At 35.9% G+C, this 23,852-nt stretch overlaps 1 protein-coding gene and 1 long non-coding RNA gene across 2 annotated transcripts; both read left to right on the forward strand.

Annotated features, from left to right (window-relative positions):
• Positions 1-662: 662 nt before the first annotated feature.
• Positions 663-3,720, forward strand: LOC112736908 (S-adenosyl-L-methionine:benzoic acid/salicylic acid carboxyl methyltransferase 1). Its single transcript, XM_025786582.2, has 4 exons — positions 663-778; positions 1,195-1,602; positions 2,640-2,879; positions 3,228-3,720. Exons 1-4 carry the CDS (start codon positions 704-706, stop codon positions 3,600-3,602), a joined length of 1,098 nt encoding a protein of 365 aa, XP_025642367.2. The 5' UTR covers positions 663-703; the 3' UTR covers positions 3,603-3,720.
• Positions 3,721-21,604: 17,884 nt separating this feature from the next.
• LOC140178100 (uncharacterized) lies at positions 21,605-22,088 on the forward strand. The gene is made up of 3 exons (XR_011870337.1): positions 21,605-21,757; positions 21,854-21,908; positions 21,988-22,088. It is a non-coding gene; the product is annotated as an uncharacterized lncRNA (long non-coding RNA).
• The last annotated feature ends 1,764 nt before the right edge of the window (positions 22,089-23,852 follow it).

Raw genomic sequence — 23,852 nt, forward strand, 5'->3', positions numbered from 1 at the left:
ATGTTGTATATTTTGATTGTCAAATTAGTAATTAGTCATTGATATTGATAATGATATATAAAATAGATAGAGTGGTTGAAGGAATGAGAGAGATAGAGAAAGGAAGAAAGAGGAGGGGAAAACTCTTTAATTTTGGAGGAAAATATTTGATTTCAATTGTAATAAGAAAGTGACATATGTCACATTTTGGTTGTAAAATTAGTATGGAGGAGGGAAGAATTCTCCTTAATTTTGGAGGGAAAGATTTAATTTCAATTACAATGAGGGAGTGACATGTGGCACATTTTGGTTGTAAAATTAGTAAGCAGTAAGAAGAATTCCTTAATTTTGGAGGAAAATATTTGATTTCAATTGCGAGGGAGTGATATGTGGCACATTTTGGTTGTAAAATTAGAAATATATAATAGATATGATCGTTTCTAGATTACTATTTTTTATTAATTGTATAAAAGTAATAGATAAAAAAAAGAGTAAATAAATGATGAATAATGATAATTTCATTTAGAAAATAAAAGAAATAAAATTGTGTAAAAAACATATTTAAATCAGTAATAATAATAAATGAATTAAGTGTATGTATAAAATTAAAATATTTATTTAAGTGTACAAATATCAAGAGAGGTGATGAAGCACCTGTATATATATAGATATAGATATAGAAGGGAGATTATCCACAGAAATAAGACATCACTTAAATAGAGGAATGGATGCCCAGCAAGTCCTCCACATGAACAATGGCAATGGAGAAACTAGCTACGCAAATAACTCTAAGTTTCAGGTACCTACAATATCTTTAATTCTCTCTCTGTAAATTTTTACTTATATATATTGTCCTTAGCATTTATTAATTTTTAAATTATCTTTAGTACTTAATTTAATTTAATTCAATTTTACAATATCTAAACTTGCTTACAATCGTTTATATTATATAATCATATTAAGTATATAAAAAGAATTAGTCATTATTATCAATTAATAGTATAAAAATATGTATTTAATATCTTATAAAAAATTATTGTACTACTGTAAAGGAATTTTTTATTATTAGTTTATTATGAATTTAGTTATTATGGTGGCTGATTATATATTTAGTGATTATATATTATAACTGATTTGGTAATTGGTTTTTGAATGTCGACATAGGACAATGTTCTATATTTATAAAAGTAATGAGTATAATTTAATTTTGAGCAGAAAAAGGTAATGGTGACAGCAAAACCCATTCTAGAAGAGAGTATTATGAGGTTATATAGTGTTACTCCTCATCCTTGCTGTTTGAAGGTGGCTGATTTAGGATGTTCTTCAGGACCAAATACACTTCAAGTGATATATGATATCATAAATATTGTTGATATCACTACTTGTAACTTGAATCCTAAGCTACCGGTTTTTCAGTTCTTCTTGAATGATCTGTTTGGAAACGATTTCAATACCCTTTTTCAATCACTTTCTCAATTCTTGAAAATTATAGAAGAGAAGAAGACACATAAATTTGGTCCATGTTTTGTTTATGCTGCTCCTGGAACATTTTACAGCAGGCTATTTCCCAACAATTTCTTACACTTGGTTCATTCCTCTTACAGTCTTCATTGGCTTTCTCAGGTAGAAGCTTTAGTTTTTATAAAAAAATTACTAATATTTTTGCAAACTAAAACGCACAGCTTAGTTGGCTTAACTCACTCTCACATAAAGTTATTGATTTTTAATTTTTAACATTAGTAACTTGATTTTTGAATTTGGGCTAAAAGCAGGTCACTGACTTTAATTTTAATGATGGAATTGGTTACAATAAAATCAGGTATTTTTTATCTATTTAATTTAATATTATTTTATATTTTATTATTTTTAATTTAATTTTTTATATTATACAAAAATATTAGAATATTCAATAAATATTAATATTATTGTATTTTTATAGATTGATAAAACAAATTTACAAATTACAACTTAAGAAGTTTTAATTTTTTTTAAGTTAAGTTCTGAGCCCAAGCAATTATACTTTTTAGCATTATATTTGTCAAATTGGATATATTTTTTTTTAACCAAAGATAGAGAGATTCGAACCCGCAACCTTTTAAGTGAGTATGAAGAGACTATGCCATTTGAATTATAACTCATTGGCAAATTGGATATTTTTTTATTCATTCAATTTAGTACTATTTTATGTTTGTTAGTTCCTCAATTGAATGTTTTTTTAATAAAAAAAAATTAATAAGTATTGGTTATTAATATTGAGAAAGAAATTATTAAAAAATTTAGTTCTTCTGAGTCAATTATTGAGAATTTTAAAACTCAAAAAATATCATTATAATTATTATAGAATATTTTATAATTTCTATTTATAAAATTATTTATTTATTACCGTATTAGTAACAAACTTAAAAAATAATTATATCTATAAATTTATTTTAATTTAAATACTATTATAATTTTATTAAATTTTTAATTAATTTTTAAAATTTAAAAACTTATAACTGAGATTTTATACTATATAAAAATTAATAAAATTTAATTATAAAATTTTATCTAATATAAATTTTTAATTATAAATTTTTAAATGATGAAAATTTAATAAAACTATCGTAGTAACCAACAGAATTATTAAACTTTCTTACTTTCACGTATGTTTTGAATAATAGGCACCAAAGGAGTTGGCTAATAAGGAAAATATACATCTAATAAGTACCAGTCCTCCAGAAATGCACAAAGCATATCGTGAAAAATTCCAAAAAGACTTTAAACTATTTCTTAAATTACGTTCACAAGAACTGGTACCTGGAGGTGCCATGTTTCTTACTTTACTTGGAAGGGACAAAACTCCTGTTATGAGAAAAGCTTGGGAGCTAATTAGCACAACACTAAATGACATGGTATTGGAGGTATGTATATAATAATTTTTTTTTCCTTTATATTTCTTGTTTTGTACTATATATATATATAGTTATGATATACCTCTTACTCAAACATATATATATAAATACCAAAAATCAGTTATTAATTAACCACAATATATAGAAATACATATTCTGTATCTTATAATAACTTTTTTATTATAATATTATAAACAAGTTTGATTATTTTGATAATTGATTATTTAATTAAAAAATATTTAAATCGATATATATTAATATCTAAATATATATATAGTACCTGATTTGGTGATTGATATTTATTGTATATATAATATTTTTGATAATCAGATGTTATAATAATGATATTTGTTGTAGAATTTGACTGAAGCCGTAAAATTGGAGTCCTTTAATTTACCACTGTATGACTCTACAATAGAGGAAGCTAAAGAAGTAATTGAAGAAGAAGGATCTTTCACTCTTCTAAGGTTGGAATCTGTCACACTGGATTGGGATGCACACATAAATGAAGATATTAATGATGACAATAATGAACTTGATCTAAATATGAGGGCAGAGTTTATAGCTAAATACCATAGAGCTGTTTTAGAGCCTCTTTTGAAAGCACAATTTGGAGAAGAACTCATGGACCAATTATTTCTTAGATTTAAGAATAAGGTTGTTCAATGGTTGATGGAGGTACAAGTATTAGAACTTTCTACTCTCGTAATATCACTCATAAAGAATGCTTGACGACTGAAATATATGCGTTATTTGATTATTGTTAGAGATATAATTAGTTTTCTATATATTAGTTTAAGTTGTTGGAACAACGATTTAATAATAATTTATTATATTTTGAGCCGTCTAATTACATGTTGCATGAATAAATAGTCACTCTAGCTTTAGTGTTTATAAAATATTTGTATTTCTTTAAATATAAGTTACTTTTAAATGATTTCTCTGTCATTTTAAATATTTTTTCTAATTTTTAAATTAAAAAAATAATTTAATATTTTAAATTTATTTTTTCCTCTAAATACTCCATTTCATTTCGAATGTCCAAATACACAATTTAACAAATGAGCCACTATAATGCCATTATTTTTTTCTTGATTTGCTAATATTTCTGTGTAAATATTAATCCCAACAAATTAAAATTTTGCACTGTATACAGTACAGTTACTTTTGAGTTGGGATGTGGTTAGGAGCCTTACATATATACAAGTTGATGAAACTAACTAGAGTTAGATTACTTACTAATCAAGCTAACCACAATTAACTAAATAACCGTATCCTTGCTCTAACTAACTCTGCCAGCTGTGATTGGTTGGATAGCTGTAATTTCCACTTTCCCTAACTTGGGACTAATAACTGATATGCAACTAACTTGCTGTTAGGCTTCCAGATTGGGGAATAGGGTGCGCCAGATTAGCGGTGTACATTCGGTGGCTAACCAGATTTGCAAAAATATATTAGTATGTTTAGTCTAATATAGATTTATCTTAAATGAATGGATCGGACTTTCATTTTCGAAATTTGTATAGATTATGATAAGAAGACAAAAAAATCAGCTAGAACTTATCTTATTTAATATTTATTAATTATTATAATAATTAATAAATACTAGATAAAATAAATTCTTACTATTTTTGGGTAATTTATTTTGGTTAATTACCAAATATTTTCGATATTTGATATATAATCGGTCTCCCCATTTAATACTCCTAGTTAACGATTTATTTTTAAAGGTTATTAAATAAATTAATATTAATTAGATTAAAGTTAAAAAATTAAGCTTATTTACATAAAAAATGCTTCACTCTATTTTTTTTTTCGGCGCTCCTCTTAACAAATATACAAAACAGAAATGGTGATAGCAGGAAATAATATTTTTCCTACGAATTAAATTAGATTAAAGATGATATAAGAGTGTACAATTTCAGGTTCCAAAGAAGTTGATTGAAGGAGAAGAGCCAATGTGGGACAACATATATTTAACAAGAACAAGTCCTGTGTCAATGCACAAAGCATATTTGGAGCAATTCCAGAAGAATTGGTACCAAGTGGTGGCATGCTTTTGACATTCATTGGAAGACAAGAAGATACTTCGGAAATGAGAACTTGTTGCGAGCTAATGGACATGTCACTCAAGGACTTGCTCTGATACCACAAGTTTATTTTGTGAGAAAATCAATTGTATTCTCTCTAGCTATTTTAACGTATATATACACATATATAGAAAAAATGTTTACTATTTTAGGCCCTATCGTTTAGCTACTAACCCTACAATTTAGTATTTTAATTTATAGCTTTCATATTTAAAAAAAGAGATCTCTAAAAATAAGTTATAGAATTTCTATAATTAAGCATAAGAAATCTCAACACTCCCCCTCAAGTTGGTGCATAGAAATCACATATGCCCAACTTGCTTAAGAATTTTGAAAAAACTTGACTTGAAACTGCTTTTGTGAGGATATCTGCCAATTGATCTTCTGATCGAATCTTAGGTAACTCTAGAATCTTCGCATCTAGTTTCTCCTTAATGAAAAATCTATCTACTTCCACATGCTTCAAACGATTATGTTGGATCGAATTATGAGCAATATCACATGCAGCCTTGTTGTCACAATACAATTGAATTGGTTGCTTGGGGGAAAAATCCAAATCCATCAAGAAGAGTCATAGCCATAGTATTTCGCATAGTCCAAGTGCCATTCCTCTAAATTCAGCCTCTGCACTTGAACGTGTTACAATATTCTGCTTCTTGCTTCTCTAGGAAACAAGATTACCTCCTACAAAGGTGAAATAACCAAAAGTTGAACATTGTTCATTTATTGTCCCAACCCAATCAACATCTGTATATGCATCCATATTTTGACAATCTACATTTTTAGTGAACAAGATTCCTTTTCCTGGAGAAGATTTCAGATATCTCAGAATACGTACCACTGCATTCATATGTTGTTATCCAGGATTATGCATAAACTGGCTCACAACACTCAATGCATATGCAAGATCTGGCCTTGTGTGTGCCAAGTACATTAACCTTCCAACCAATCTCTGGTATCGCCCTTTATCGACTGGCACTTGATTTGATTCAACTGATAACTTCAATCCTTCTTCCATTGGTGTATCAGCTGGCTGACAGGCTGACATGCCAGTTTCTTGTAACAAGTCTAAAGTATATTTTCTTTGAGATAGAAAAATATCTTTGATGGATCTAGACACTTCGATTCCAAGGAAGAATTTTAAAGGGTTGAGACCTTTCATTTCAAATTCTTTAAACAAGTAACTTTGTAATGCCTTTCTTTCTTCAGGATCATCTCCCATTACCACCATGTCATCTACGTAAACAATAAGTGCAGTTATCTTACCATGTTGTTTCTTCAAGAACAAAGTATGATCTGTATTGCTTTGATTGTAGTTGAAAGCCTTCATGAATTTGGTGAATCTTCCAACCCATGTCCTTGGAGATTGCTTAATCCCATACAACGATTTTTTTAATCTGCACATCTTTTGAGTGTGTTTTTCTAGTATCATGCATCCTGGTGGAAGGTCCATGTAGACTTCTTCAGACAACTCTCCATGTAGAAAGACATTCTTCACATCAAACTGTTGTAATGGCCAGTTCAAATTTGAAGCTAAAGACAACAAGACTCGAATTGTGTTGATTTTGGCTACAGGTGCAAATGTTTCTGTATAATCAATTCCATAGACCTGAGTGTGCCCTTTAATAACTAGTCTTGCTTTAAAGCGTTCGACTGTACCATTAGCAGTAGAGACAAATTTTTGTGAGAAAGGTTTAAGGGATGAAACCTGTCTAGAATCAAAGGTCATGTGATCCGAAGCACCAGAGTCAATTATCCATGTACTATTAGAAACAGGTGCGCAAATATTTAAAACTTTACCTCCATTACCTGCTGTTGCTACCAAAGCTGGGCCTTTTTCCTCAATATCTTGATCTACCTTTGATTCTACAACTGTAGAAGTGGAGTTCTTGTGTGAATTCTTCTTTCGTGGATCACGATTATGATCCCACTAGTCCGGATATCCCACAAGTTCAAAACAGTGACTTTTGGTATGGCCAGATTGATCACAATGGGCGCATCTATAAGTGGATTTGTTAGCACTATCAGTAGATTTAAAATGATTGGAGCCTGTTCGATCTTGCTGATTGGGATTGGATTTGTGTTGAGTGGATCGGCTCCGGCTAACAAGGGCTGAAGCTTCAGGCTTCTCAGGTTCTCCTTTCATTGTTGCAAGCCACACAAACTCACGACGAACCAGTGAGTAGCATTCTTCTAAATCAGGGATTGGATCTTTTCTCAAAATATCACCACGAATCTGATCGAACTCACAATCCAAACCAACAAGAAAGATATGCACCCTCTGTCTCTCAATGGATTTGCGATACAGTTCTACATCTTTCTCAGATTCCATACTCACCTTATTGTGATGATCCAACTCACCAAAAATTTCAATTAATTCACCATAATAGATAGAAAGTGTTCTGCCATCTTGTTTGGCAGAAAAAGCCCTCTGATTCAAGGTGAAAACTTGCAGTTCATCAGCCCATTATAGAAAGCTTTTTATAAAGCCTTCCAAATTTCACGAGCAGTAGGAAGACGAATATATCGCTTCATGATTTCCGGAGACATGGACATCAATAGCCATCTCTTAACTTTTTGGTTGTCTGTGTACCACTTGTCGTAACTTGCATCTTTTTCAGTCGGTGGTGCTGTTTTACCACGAATAAAGGAGAGTTTCTCCTTCTCAGCAATATGCATCTCCATCATCTAGTATCAAACATCATAGTTCGTTTCATTGAGGACAATTCTAGCATTGAAAGATGAATTTTCAGATTGAATAATGATAGGAGCAGTCTTAGTGCCAGAGGGTTCAGAGGGGTCAGACTCTGACTTGTCCATTGTACTAGACGTAACCTGGGCTCTGGTACCAAGTTTATTTTGTAAGAAGAAAATCAATTGTATTCTCTCTAACTATTTCAACGTATATGTACACATATATAGAAAAAATGTTTACTATTCTAGGCCTTATCGTTTAGCTACTGACCCTATAATTTAGTATCCTAATTTATAGCTTCCATATTTACAAAAAGAGATCCCTAAAAATAAGTTACAGAATTCCTATAATTAAGTATAAGAAATCTCAACAGTAGGTACACATTATACACACTTTTACATAATTTTAAATATAATAATTAATAAAATAATGAATAAAAGTATTTCTGTATTATAATTATCCAATTATAAATAGGTGGACTTTAGATGGTCGATGCTACAATAGTTATATATGTGTTGTTAAAATTAAAATTATATTTTTTATGTATTTTAGTAAGGATTTTTTTAGTAATATTTTTTAAAAGTATTGTTAAATAATAAAAAATTATTATTCTAATTTTAATAATATTTTTAAAAAAATATATTATAGATATTATAATTATCATAGCATAAACATACTAATATATACCTCATAATTATATACATTTATTAAGAAAATAATTTAAAACATCTCGTGTTAGATAAATTTAAGTGAGTATAAAAAGTTACTCTTTCTTTAATTATCATATTTTTATAGTTATTTCTTTTTCTCGTTTATTCTTAGCTTTCTTCTTAATTTAATAAAGTTATTGATAAGAAAAATTAGTAGATGTCATTGGTCTTTTTTTTAAATGAATAATTGTTTCTAACAAAATAAACTAAAATTTAAAAGTTGAAACAAAATAAAAATTTGCTCTAAGAGACAATAACAATACTTTATCTGTCCTTTAATGAACACTTCAGTATGTTATGCACAATAACATGTATGGTGAAAATACCATATTTTTGTGTGCAGAATCTGATTGAAAAGGCAATTTTGGAATGCTTCAATATGCCAAGTTATGACCCCTCAATGGAGGAAGTTAAACAAATAATTAAGGAAGAAGGATCTTTCGTTGTTCACAAACTGAAAACTATTCAACATGAATGGAGATGCTAACGATGACAATAAGGTTGATGAGAATATGAAAGGGCAAATTGTAGCTAAATACATTAGAGCTATTACTCAACCCCTTTTAAAGGCACATTTTGGAGAATTGACAATGGATGAGTTATTCCTTACGTTGGAAAATAAACTTGTTCAACTTATCAAGGTGATTAAAATATTCAAATTTCCTACCCTTGTAATATCCCTTATTAAAAATGCTTAGTGCATTATATATATATAACCAACACAGTTGAATGGTCAACTCACTCGTCCGCTTAAGCAAATGTCGGAGGTTCGAATTCTGTCTTGTGCATGCAGCAACCTATACTAGAGCTCCTATAGAACCTTTTTTGAAGTGATAACTCTCTAACTAGAGTTATACTTTATTCTTGTCTTTTGTTATAGTTTATGAATTTATTTGGTTAAAATATAATAAAAATATTTAAATTAATTTATTATTATTAACTAATATTGTAACACCCTACCATACAGAGTCTTATGCTTAAGTCATAATTCAGAGATGGCAAGGTATTACGACCTCTAAAACAAAAATTTAGTACGTATAGTATTATGAATGATTGATTATAACTAGGAGCCTTGTAGAAAAGGGGGTAAACAAAAACCGTAACTCGAACGCGCAACACTCTGATCGATAACGTAACGAGCAAAGAATAAGCTAGCGCAAGATCATATATATAAAGAGTGTGAAAAACGGGAATATCAAGACTCAAAACCCGGTTGCGAAGATAACCGGTCCGAGCATAGCAATATATACATATGATAAAATAAGAAAACCCCAAAGGAAACCCAAAGGGACACAAATACAGAAAACCTATTCTCCAAAAATTCCCTCTAGAAGGAGTCGTCACAGTTTGTATTATTTAATGGAGATAAAAGTATCTAAACAAGATATATAACCCAAAACAGAGTCCCGAGAACAAAGGATCTTCGCTAATCCAGAAGTCTCCAGCATGCTTCAGCGAGAAACCTCACGTCCTGCATCTGAAAACCACAAAATCCGCATGGGTGAGAACCAGATGTCCCCAGCACGGTAACAGCTTCCACATATATAATACATAATAATAGAGGAAAGCCGAAGGCAATCCTAGAACTTCCTCCAGATAATATCAAAGCTTATAAACAAGCTAAACCGTAAGTGGCAACTGGCTAAAGATTCTTCAGTCTAACTAATACTTCCCTTTCCAATTCCTTCAGACCTCCCAACCACCAGCAGGAGTATAATATAGCAAACACAGTTATATCAGACAAGAAATTTACAAATAGGAACAAATAAGGCATTTAGGCAATTAGCAAGTAATATGCAGTCAAATAGGCAATCTCAAACAATTCATGTAGTATGCTTATGATGCATGCCTGTCCCTAGTGGCTGATGATATCATCTGTCGGTTATAGAGCCAACCCGACAAGTCCTGGTAGCTAACCATTGGACTGTCCCTCTGTCGTGCATCCCCAACTCGAGTTATACTCATCATAAACTTGATCATAATCATGATCTATATCCATCACCCTCACTGGTGAATATTTATCCATCACCATCATTGGTGAATATTTACGGGGGCGAGCTCATCCGGGCCTTTCACAGTGCCCGGCCACACTTACGACATAGGGTCAAAAGAGCTTCGAGTCTCAACCTGGAGCACGTGGTGGCTAGCCACTGCTACTACCCAGGGAAACCCTCATCTCCAATGGTGGAAGTGCAAACATTCACAATTCAATCAACAGCATATATGCATTTATACTTGGCCATAAACATGGCTCCGCCGTAACACGGCAATAATCCAGCCATCCGGCTCACGGTTAAATCCATAACCAGCCAATTCATTAACAATTACGGCCTTTCGGCCCATGGCATAACAAGTACTTCCACCGCCATTCTCCGCATCTCACATAATCATCTTTGATCCTCAATGATCATTCATTTTTCCCTTGCTTCACTCGCAAGTTACCACATTCACTAGTCCTTTTTCTCATGCTAGGCATATCATAATGATTTAAGACATAAGTGGTGAGATCGGAGGCTTAGAAGTATGAAATTTGGCTTTTAAAACTCAAAAATCAACTTTGGGATGAAAACAGGGCCACGCGTACGCGCACTCCACGCGCACGCGTGGATGATGCTTTCTCGAAGAACGGCGCATACGCGCCAAGTGCGCCTACGCGCGAGGGGTCATTCTGCTAAAAATTTTCTAAGTTAAAAGCTGCAGAATTCACAGATTCAACCCCCAATCTTCCGACGGTCATAACTCTCTCATTTTAAATCATTTTTCACCCGTTCTTCGAACGGCATGGACATCCCGGATCCAATTTCATTTTTAAACAGAATTGGCACGAATCAAAGATCCGTAGTCCAAGTTATGTCCCGTCAAAGTATGCCCAAAAACCATATTTTCATTCAAAACCACAAAGTGCCATTTTCAAAACAAGCCACTTTCAACTCTTTTCAAAATCAATTAAAACATGCCAATTTCATCCCTTTTCTTTGAAATCAATCAAAGTGTACCAAATTCAACAACAAGCCATCCTCAACTCACGCATTGACATTTTACCAAAATTCTCAAAACTACCTCCAACCATTTTAACACTTCTCAATCAAAAGGCCAAAGGATAAACACAATATTATGTCATACATCCTTCTCATCCCAATTTCTAACAATATCAATTTCCAATCAACCATCATTATACATAATCATCATACTCACCAACAATATGGCACTACCCATCAATTCAACCTCAATCATTCATCAAGCATATATCACAACATGCATTTTCTCACATATCACACAATCAAGGCATCAATATTCATAATCACACATATGATCACATCATATATCTCAACCATTCCACAACATCATCAATTCAATGCCTATCTTAGGGCCTCTAGCCTAAGTATTTCCTACCACATTACATATTAGATACGGGAAACCGAAACCATACCTTAGCCAATTTCCCAAGCTCAACCGGAGCACTTCCAAACCACTTGTCCACAAGCTCTCAAGGCATCAACACCTCCAAGAACAGATTTTATCACACAAAACCCTCTTCCAAGCTTTCCAAAATCACCAATCAAGCTCCAATATTCACATATACACAACCACACCCAAGGTCAAAGGAGACAAGATTAACCTTCTCCTTCAAGAGAGTTGGGTCCTCAAGATTAATTGTATGGGTTTTTGAGAGCTCTTCGCGGTGAACACGTGGCCGCAAACGGAGCGGCAATCGGAGCTCTAGATCAAAAGTTATGGTGGTTTAAAGATCAAGTGAGAGATAGAACTTGAGAGAGTGTTCTTCCCTCCATGGCCTCTCTTTTTCAGCGTGTATTAGTGTTGTGTGAGGAGAGAGAGTGCTGAAAAATAGGGTTTTGGTTTAGTTATGTTGGGCCAAGGGCCCACTTTGGGTCCGGTTGGACCGGTTTGGCCCGTTCGGTCCAATCTTGGTCCGATTTCCATAAAATTGGTACCGAAATTCTCGTCTCAATTTCCTCTATCATATTAAGCCATAAAAATAACATTTTTGGCTTTCTAGAATAAATTCTCATTTATGGGTTAATTAGCCGTTAATTAACCGGATCTTACATTCTACCCACCTAATTGGGAATTTTGCCCACAAAATTCAAATTCAAATTCAATTACCTGAGAATAAGTGCGGATAATCCGTTCGCATCTCCGACTCAAGTTCCCAAGTGTGTTCCTCAACACCGCCTCGACTCCAAGCCACTTTGACTAATGAAACCTCTTTTCCACGCAACCGTTTGATACTAGTATCATCAATTCTGACTGGAGCCACTGGAAGCGTCAAATCTTCTCTTAACTGAACCGATTCGGGTTCTAACACATGGCTAGCATCAGGAGTGTACTTTCGAAGCTGCGACACGTGAAATACGTCGTGCAGGTTTGAAAGATGGGGTGGTAGAGCCACCCGATACGCCACCGGCCCAATCCTCTCCAAGATCTGAAATGGACCAATGTATCGAGAATTCAACTTCTTTGCTTTAATCGCTCTACCTACTCCTGTGGTCGGAGTAACTTTCAGGAAAACATGATCTCCTGCCTCAAATTCTAAGGGCTTCCGCCTTTGATCGGCGTAACTCTTTTGACGACTCTGTGCCGTAAGCATCCTATCTCGGATTTTCTTGACTTGTTCAGTGGTCTCAGCTATCATTTCCGGCCCCAACAAGCCTTTCTCTCCAGCTTCATACCAACATAGTGGAGATTGACATTTTCTCCCATACAAAGCCTCATACGGAGCCATTCCGATGCTCGCATGGTAACTATTATTGTATGCAAACTCTACTAACGGCATATACCGATCCCAACTCGCCGGTTGGTCCAAAACACAAGCTCTCAACATATCCTCTAGTGTTTGGATCGTCCTCTCGGATTGACCATCTGTTTGAGGATGGTACGCTGTACTCAAGCTTAATCGAGTTCCAAAAGCTTTCTGAAATGCACCCCAGAACCTCGAAGTGAAACGAGGATCTCTATCAGAGATTATAGTAGCAGGTACACCATGGAGTCTCACAATTTCCTTTATGTATAACCGAGCTAGCTCCTCAAGGGTGTAAGTCATCCGAACGGGTAAAAAGTGAGCTGACTTCGTCAGTCGGTCCACGATCACCCAGATAGCATCAAAACCAGTCCTAGTCCTTGGCAATCCCGACACAAAGTCCATTGCAATACTTTTCCACTTCCATTGCGGAACCTCTAAGGGTTGCAACATCCCGGAAGGTCTTTGATGTTCAATCTTTACCTTTTGACAAGTTAAGCACTTTGAAACATATTCCGCCACATCATTCTTCATACCCGGCCACCAAAACATCGCCTTTAAATCATGGTACATCTTAGTACTCCCCGGGTGAATGGAGAATCCGCTTTTGTGTGCCTCCTTTAAGATATCTTGCCTCAAAGTGCCAACATCCGGCACAATGATCCTACCCTTGAATCTCCATAACCCATCTTTTTCTTTCGACACTCTCCACTGTTTTCCTTGCTCGATAGCCGGTAACACCTTCCATAACGCTTCATCATTTTCATGAGCCTTTAGGAGTTCGGACTTAAAGTCACTCGAGATTTCTAATCGGCTCAAACACAAGGTTCCAGATACTTCTCGAGCACCAATTTTTAGACTCTCGAATCCCTTGAGCAACTTCTCCTCTTGAAGCATCATCCAAGACGCATATAACGACTTCCGACTTAACGCATCCGCTACTATATTTGCTTTTCCCGGATGGTAATTCAACTCAAAGTCGTAGTCCTTCAATAATTCCATCCACCTTCTCTGCCTCATATTAAGCTCTTTCTGATCAAAGAGGTATTTCAAGCTCTTGTGATCGGAGAAGACTTGGAACTTAACCCCATAGAGATAATGTCTCCACACCTTCAAGGCAAACACGACCACAGCGAGTTCCAAATCGTGCGTAGGGTAACTAACTTCGTGAGGTCTTAACTGTCGTGAGGCATACGCCACCACATTATGATGCTGCATCAGCACGCATCCTAGACCCTTTAGTGAGGCATCACAGTACACCTCAAATGGTTTGTTCGGCTCAGGTAACACTAACACAGGTGCAGTGGTCAACTTTTTCTTCAATGCCTGAAAGCTCTCCTCACACTCAAGAGTCCAAACAAACGGAGTGTCTTTGCGGGTTAACTTTGTCAACGGCAAAGCTAATTGCGAAAAGCCTTTGATGAACCTTCGGTAATAGCCAGCTAAACCCAGAAAACTCCTTATCTCAGTCACTGTGGTTGGTTGCCTCCAATCCATCACAGCTTCCACCTTAGTTGGATCTACGGCTATTCCCTTCTTACTCACCACGTGACCCAAAAACTTTACCTCACTCTTCCAAAACTCACACTTAGACAGTTTTGCATAGAGTTTCTTCTCCTTTAGAATCTGCAACACGGTCCTCAGGTGTTCCGCATGCTCTTCTTCAGTCTTGGAGTAAATTAGTATATCGTTAATGAAGACAACCACGAATTTATCCAGAAACGGACGGAACACTCTATTCATGTAATCCATGAATACTGCAGGAGCGTTCGTCAACCCAAAGGACATTACAGTGTACTCGTAATGACCATAACGAGTCCTGAAAGCGGTCTTAGGGATATCCTCACCCCTCACCCTTATCTGGTGATAATCGGATCGCAAATCGATCTTAGAGAAAACCCCAGCTCCTTGTAACTGATCCATGAGATCATCAATCCTCGGCAATGGGTACTTATTCTTTATGGTGACCTTGTTCAGCTGCCTGTAATCCACACAGAGTCGCATACTTCCATCTTTCTTATTTACCAGTAACACTGGAGCACCCCACGGGGAAACACTTGGTCGGATAAAGTTCTTACCCAATAATTCCTCTAACTAAGACTTTAGCTCGGCCATCTCTAACGGTGACATCCTATAAGGAGCACTTGAGATTGGTCCTGCCCCAGGCACCAATTCAATAGCAAACTCGACCTCTCGGTTAGGTGGAAATTCCTCAATATCATCGGGAAACACTTCCGGAAAATCACACAATACCGGAATCTGATCCAACTTTTGATCATCACCCGAAACACCAGCGGTTAACAACAGGATACCCTGACATTCGATTCCAGAACAGTTCACCATCATCGAATTCAAGTAATAATTATTCACCACGACCGGTCCTTCTGTATCTTCCAGCATAAAGTACACCGACTTTGTAGAACAATCAAGTAGGACATGATTCTCAGATAACCAGTCCAATCCCAAGATAAGATCAAGACCGATCATCGGTAAGCAGATTAAATTATGGACAAAATCACGCTGCTTGAACCTAAACGAAACTTTCGGGCATCCTAGCCTAGTTACCATGGCTTCATGGGTAGCATTATACACTTTTAAGTCATAACCTAAGGTTACGATCTTCAATCCTAACTCATGGGCTTTCTCAAATGCAATAAATGAATGCGATGCTCCCGAATCAAATAAAGCATTTAAAGTTTGACCAGCCATTTCACAGTTACCTCGAATGAGTGTCTCGGATCCCTCTGCACCCACAGCTGAGGTGGTGAACACCCGACCAGTCTGTTGTGCTTTCTCAGCACCTTACTTCTGCTTCTCCGGACAACTTGTGGCTTTATGCCCCGCCTTTCCACAATTGTAGCACAAACCCCATCCGGCCTTGCATGGTACACCCGGATGGTGACTTCCACACCTAGTACAAGATTGATCATTTTGAGGCTGCTTCCCAAACCTTTTTCCTTGGGAGTAGTTGTTGTTGGGCCTCCTAAAAGAACCTCCCCTTTTAAAAGGTGGACCTCTAGGTGCAAAGCTCTTCCCTCGGTTCTGTGTGAATGATCCTTTGTGACTTCCTTTCTCAGCAGCTGCCCTCTTCACACACTCTTCAGCAACCCTACACTTGTTCACCAATTCGGAGAAAGTCCTAATCTCCATTGGCCCCACCGAACCGAAAATATCGCTCCGGAGTCCTCCTTCGTACTTAACACACTTCCATTCCTCATATTCCACCGGAGTCCCTTGACACATACGAGAGAATCTGAACAGCTCCTCAAACTTGTCAGTATACTCAGATACAGACATAGTACCCTGCTTCAGCTGCAACAATTCAAGCTCCTTGGCCGTCCTAGCAGAAGTCGAAAAGTACTTCTTATAGAACTCCTCTTGGAAGACATCCCAAGTGATATAATCATCACCCTGCTGCAGGAGGCGTCGGATACCCTGCCACCAATGCGACGCTTCACCAGTGAGCAAATAGGTAGCGAACTCCACACGCTGCCCTTCAGGTACCACCTGCGCTTGCAGTGCTCGTTCCATAGCCTGAAACCATGTATCGGCTTCAGTCGGACTAGTAGTTCCCTTGAACTTCGGTGGATTAACCTTCAAAAAGTTCGCCAGTGTTATCGGGCCCTGAACTCCACCTCCATCATTACCATGGTTGTTCATCTGTTGACCAAGAGCCTCAGCAGTAGCTTGCATAGCAGCAGCCATATTCTCCAACGCAGTCATAAAGTTCACCGGGTCATTAGTGTTAGTCTCCGGCGCACGAGCATTAGTACGACCTCTCTAACGACCTCTACCGCGTCCACGAGGCACCATCTGGTTCCTATACACACCAAACAATCGAAATTAAGTTGATTAGTCTCAATATCGGAAGTTTAGTGCTTCAAAGTCCCAAATGCATGCTCAAGAACGTTTATGCCAATTATATCAAGCAGATATACTAGTAGCACATAACACACACACAGAGAATGCACAGAAGCATAGTCAGTCCATTCCTCAGGCTCTACAGGAACGAACTGCTCTGATACCATAATGTAACACCCTACCATACAGAGTCTTATGCTTAAGTCATAATTCAGAGATGGCAAGGTATTACGACCTCTAAAACAAAAATTTAGTACGTATAGTATTATGAATGATTGATTATAACTAGGAGCCTTGTAGAAAAGGGGGTAAACAAAAACCGTAACTCGAACGCGCAACACTCTGATCGATAACGTAACGAGCAAAGAATAAGCTAGCGCAAGATCATATATATAAAGAGTGTGAAAAACGGGAATATCAAGACTCAAAACCCGGTTGCGAAGATAACCGGTCCGAGCATAGCAATATATACATATGATAAAATAAGAAAACCCCAAAGGAAACCCAAAGGGACACAAATACAGAAAACCTATTCTCCAAAAATTCCCTCTAGAAGGAGTCGTCACAGTTTGTATTATTTAATGGAGATAAAAGTATCTAAACAAGATATATAACCCAAAACAGAGTCCCGAGAACAAAGGATCTTCGCTAATCCAGAAGTCTCCAGCATGCTTCAGCGAGAAACCTCACGTCCTGCATCTGAAAACCACAAAATCCGCATGGGTGAGAACCAGATGTCCCCAGCACGGTAACAGCTTCCACATATATAATACATAATAATAGAGGAAAGCCGAAGGCAATCCTAGAACTTCCTCCAGATAATATCAAAGCTTATAAACAAGCTAAACCGTAAGTGGCAACTGGCTAAAGATTCTTCAGTCTAACTAATACTTCCCTTTCCAATTCCTTCAGACCTCCCAACCACCAGCAGGAGTATAATATAGCAAACACAGTTATATCAGACAAGAAATTTACAAATAGGAACAAATAAGGCATTTAGGCAATTAGCAAGTAATATGCAGTCAAATAGGCAATCTCAAACAATTCATGTAGTATGCTTATGATGCATGCCTGTCCCTAGTGGCTGATGATATCATCTGTCGGTTATAGAGCCAACCCGACAAGTCCTGGTAGCTAACCATTGGACTGTCCCTCTGTCGTGCATCCCCAACTCGAGTTATACTCATCATAAACTTGATCATAATCATGATCTATATCCATCACCCTCACTGGTGAATATTTATCCATCACCATCATTGGTGAATATTTACGGGGGCGAGCTCATCCGGGCCTTTCACAGTGCCCGGCCACACTTACGACATAGGGTCAAAAGAGCTTCGAGTCTCAACCTGGAGCACGTGGTGGCTAGCCACTGCTACTACCCAGGGAAACCCTCATCTCCAATGGTGGAAGTGCAAACATTCACAATTCAATCAACAGCATATATGCATTTATACTTGGCCATAAACATGGCTCCGCCGTAACACGGCAATAATCCAGCCATCCGGCTCACGGTTAAATCCATAACCAGCCAATTCATTAACAATTACGGCCTTTCGGCCCATGGCATAACAAGTACTTCCACCGCCATTCTCCGCATCTCACATAATCATCTTTGATCCTCAATGATCATTCATTTTTCCCTTGCTTCACTCGCAAGTTACCACATTCACTAGTCCTTTTTCTCATGCTAGGCATATCATAATGATTTAAGACATAAGTGGTGAGATCGGAGGCTTAGAAGTATGAAATTTGGCTTTTAAAACTCAAAAATCAACTTTGGGATGAAAACAGGGCCACGCGTACGCGCACTCCACGCGCACGCGTGGATGATGCTTTCTCGAAGAACGGCGCATACGCGCCAAGTGCGCCTACGCGCGAGGGGTCATTCTGCTAAAAATTTTCTAAGTTAAAAGCTGCAGAATTCACAGATTCAACCCCCAATCTTCCGACGGTCATAACTCTCTCATTTTAAATCATTTTTCACCCGTTCTTCGAACGGCATGGACATCCCGGATCCAATTTCATTTTTAAACAGAATTGGCACGAATCAAAGATCCGTAGTCCAAGTTATGTCCCGTCAAAGTATGCCCAAAAACCATATTTTCATTCAAAACCACAAAGTGCCATTTTCAAAACAAGCCACTTTCAACTCTTTTCAAAATCAATTAAAACATGCCAATTTCATCCCTTTTCTTTGAAATCAATCAAAGTGTACCAAATTCAACAACAAGCCATCCTCAACTCACGCATTGACATTTTACCAAAATTCTCAAAACTACCTCCAACCATTTTAACACTTCTCAATCAAAAGGCCAAAGGATAAACACAATATTATGTCATACATCCTTCTCATCCCAATTTCTAACAATATCAATTTCCAATCAACCATCATTATACATAATCATCATACTCACCAACAATATGGCACTACCCATCAATTCAACCTCAATCATTCATCAAGCATATATCACAACATGCATTTTCTCACATATCACACAATCAAGGCATCAATATTCATAATCACACATATGATCACATCATATATCTCAACCATTCCACAACATCATCAATTCAATGCCTATCTTAGGGCCTCTAGCCTAAGTATTTCCTACCACATTACATATTAGATACGGGAAACCGAAACCATACCTTAGCCAATTTCCCAAGCTCAACCGGAGCACTTCCAAACCACTTGTCCACAAGCTCTCAAGGCATCAACACCTCCAAGAACAGATTTTATCACACAAAACCCTCTTCCAAGCTTTCCAAAATCACCAATCAAGCTCCAATATTCACATATACACAACCACACCCAAGGTCAAAGGAGACAAGATTAACCTTCTCCTTCAAGAGAGTTGGGTCCTCAAGATTAATTGTATGGGTTTTTGAGAGCTCTTCGCGGTGAACACGTGGCCGCAAACGGAGCGGCAATCGGAGCTCTAGATCAAAAGTTATGGTGGTTTAAAGATCAAGTGAGAGATAGAACTTGAGAGAGTGTTCTTCCCTCCATGGCCTCTCTTTTTCAGCGTGTATTAGTGTTGTGTGAGGAGAGAGAGTGCTGAAAAATAGGGTTTTGGTTTAGTTATGTTGGGCCAAGGGCCCACTTTGGGTCCGGTTGGACCGGTTTGGCCCGTTCGGTCCAATCTTGGTCCGATTTCCATAAAATTGGTACCGAAATTCTCGTCTCAATTTCCTCTATCATATTAAGCCATAAAAATAACATTTTTGGCTTTCTAGAATAAATTCTCATTTATGGGTTAATTAGCCGTTAATTAACCGGATCTTACAAATATTATTATATAAAGAATGATATTTGTATAATTTTTAGATTACATTAAAAGTAAAATCAATAAAAAAAAGCTTAAACATGCTAAAATTCAAATGCCAACTCATAGATATATATACTTAATTTTGGATTAGCAAGAGGCTAAAAAACATGCAGAAAATTAACAAAGACATATAGTTTAATTTCTATCAAATTATAACTATAATGTCATGAAAGTCAAGATAATCAAGTTGCCAAATGAAAATTACAATTAGATTTTGTAGAAATTTAAAGATTTTTAGCTGTCACAATCACATCTTCACCAAATCATGCTGTTAGGAGTTGAAATTGATTCATTTTTTACTCTACAAAAGGAGAGCTCACTTAGAGCTTCATAGAGAGAGTTTTTAGTGTGAATTCCACTCATAAATAGAAATACATTTTTTAGAAAAGATAATTAAAGAAGACTTCAATAATGTACACTTATCTCTCCTCCTTCATTTGAAATTTCTATTTTATTTGTGTCATTATGAACTAATCTTATTAGTTAGGCCAAAGATGTAGTCTTTATGTGAATTAGATACTTATAGGTCAATGTCATTCAATAATACTTGTTTTCAATCATGTATTTATAATCAATCTTAATGTTTGATCAACATTTAAATAATTTATTAATTTACAATACACTTGAAGAAAAAATTATAAATAAAACTACAATTGTAAATACCATGAATTGAATGAAAATTAGAAATAGGCAAACGCAGTTTATGTGATTGTTATACAAGTTTCACAAAATATAATTTTTTTATTCATATAAGTTGTAGTTAAGAGATTAGTACATTTATATGAATTTAAGAGAATTTTTTTATCTTAAAAAGGGCTAAAAACTAAATTAGAAAACTTAATCAATTTGAATTTGTAAGAATTGGAAATAATTAATCGATTAATTAACGTAAAATAATAATAATTTAATTATTTGGAATAGGTTTAAAATTGTAGAATATTAATTAGAAAATATAAATATGATATTTGGACTCACTAGATTTTTCTGAGTTGAAAAATGTAATTTTTTGCGAAAAATTACGTAAAAAGCGTACTGGTAAATTAACTGGCAGTACCGGCTTAAATCTGTCCGGTACCGAGCGAGAATAATAAAAACAGTAGAAAATCTTAGGAAAATATTTAGAATTGAAAATCGGGCATTAATTTTAAAGGTTTGTCTCGAAATTAGACCAAACGAGCAAAAAACGCTCACGAATTGGACCGGGTCCAAGTTAGGCCCAAGCCCAACCTATATAAGCACTTAAAGGCACCCACTTCAACTTATTAAACACATTCAAGGGAGGGAGAGCAGCTGAAGTGAGAAGAGAACGAGAGTTTCAAAGTTACTATTCACATACAACTTCAATCCATCATATCTCGAGCTACAGTGCTCCGATTTACGTGTCGTTAGCGGCTATGCGAAGCTCTCACTGAACCCGTTACTCTCATTTAACTTTTATAGGTAAAATTTCGAAATTTCTATTCCATCCTGCATCCTTAAGATATTCAAAATTTAAGATTTTGGTTTTGAGTAGATTTTGTGTTTTCAATTGATTAGGTAGTTTCTAAGGTTGGGCTATTGGTGGTTTGTTCCCCAAATACCATCGAAGAAGGTAAAAAAAACTCTTTGTCTTTGTGAATTTGTGATTTTGGTAATCATAGGTTGACTAGTGGTATTTGATATGATTTTAGTTTGAATTCTTGCAATTGTTGGCTAATTGGAAGCATTTGGATTGGAATTGGTGAAAGGGCACAAATTTTGGTGTATAGCACATATTAGAAATCGGCCAAGGTATGATTTTGATTTTTTCTATGTAATATATAATATTTCTAGACACTTAGACTAGTAGAAGGGATAGGATTGAATTGGTTGTTGATGATTGTTGATGTATGATGATTATGATGATTGTGATGATTTTAATGGATGATGATGTTGATTTTGATATGGGGTGGATAATGAAGAATTTGAGAATTGATAATGAATTTGAGGCTTGTGGATGTTGATAAATGTGAGGAAAGTAAAATAATGGTTTATGATGTTAAATTATTGAGCTTTGAATTTTATAAGTGGGATTTGGTGTATGAAATAAATGATAATATAGATTGCTAAGTTGTGAATTGATGAGGTGTATGTATATAAATTTGGTACATTAGAACTGTTTTGGATATGGAATAGGTGGTTTAAATTGAGAGTTTTGACAAAATTGAGTTTTTAATGTTTTTTGTAAAAATGGATTTTTGGCTAACTTTGATGGATCATATCTTGAGCTACATTTTTGAAATTGAATGAATTTTATATCAATTTAAAGAACTTTAAAATGGTATAGATTTTGTAGAAATCTAAATTTTGTAGAGAAAGATATGATCGTTGGAAATTGATGTCAGAAATCTGAATTCTGTGATGTTGCAGAATTTGTGATTTTTGGTTTGTGTGCGCACGCACACTGCTGTGTGCGTGCTCTGATCAGTGGCTACACTTTGACTTGTGCGTATGTACAGCCTTGTGCACACACACACCCTGTAAATTTTTGAAAACGTGCGTACGCACGCAATGGTGCGCACGCACACACAGAGATATGTCTTCTATTGAGGGCAATCGCACACTCTGGCACGCACACACACCTTGTGAAATTTACAAGTTGTGCATACGCACAACCTCGTGTGCATGCATACGCTGAAGGGTGCATTCTATTGAGGGCGTTCGCACGTATCTATGCATGTACGCAGAATGAAAACTTTTACTTACTGTGCGTACGCACACTTTTAGAAAACTCTTTGGGGAGTGCGTACGCACAACCCTATGCGTACGCACACTGACCTGTTTTTCAATAAAAATCTTATTTTTATCTGTTTTATCTTCCCAAAAAATTTATAAACTTCCGTGACACTTATCTAAGACTCTTTAGCTTGTTTTTAGGTGTCAAAACATAGAGAAAGTTCTAGGTGAAATCAATTAGGTATTTTCTTGCAAAAAGTTAGAAAATGAAGATTTAGGTTTCTGGAGTATTGAGGACGGGTTTGGTTGAGTGAGATGGCGGAGTATTGTATTGATGATTACTGAATACTGAAAAATAATTTTTTAAAAACCACTGAATTACTGTTTTATACTGATATTGTTGAGACGCTATGCGCCTGGCAGGGACAGCGGTTGAATTCCGCCTATTGAGGTCGTGGCGGCGGCGTAAAGGCGGTGGTTAATCCCGCTTACGTTGAGATGTGAGGTCTGTGGCAAGAGTATCCCGGTCGCATCCCTTCGAAATCACTATAGTGTGCAGGCACTGACATCCTGGACCGTGATCCGAGCACGATATCTCGGGGGTTCTCAATATGAGACCAAAGGGCGACATCTCCATGGAGATGTGTTGGGTTGGCAGTTGAACCGACAATGTGATATCAGAGCCAAATAGGACAGACATTCATTATGTGCATCTTCTATCTGTTTGTTTGCTTTGCCGACTTGATTTGCTTGCCTAATTGTATAACATGATTAATTGCTTCTTGAATTTCTTGATATACATGCTATACTTGTGTTTCACTTGCATTGTTATTACTTGTGT

This window comes from Arachis hypogaea, chromosome 13, assembly GCF_003086295.3.
Source record: "Arachis hypogaea cultivar Tifrunner chromosome 13, arahy.Tifrunner.gnm2.J5K5, whole genome shotgun sequence".
NCBI classification, from domain to species: Eukaryota; Viridiplantae; Streptophyta; class Magnoliopsida; order Fabales; family Fabaceae; genus Arachis; species Arachis hypogaea.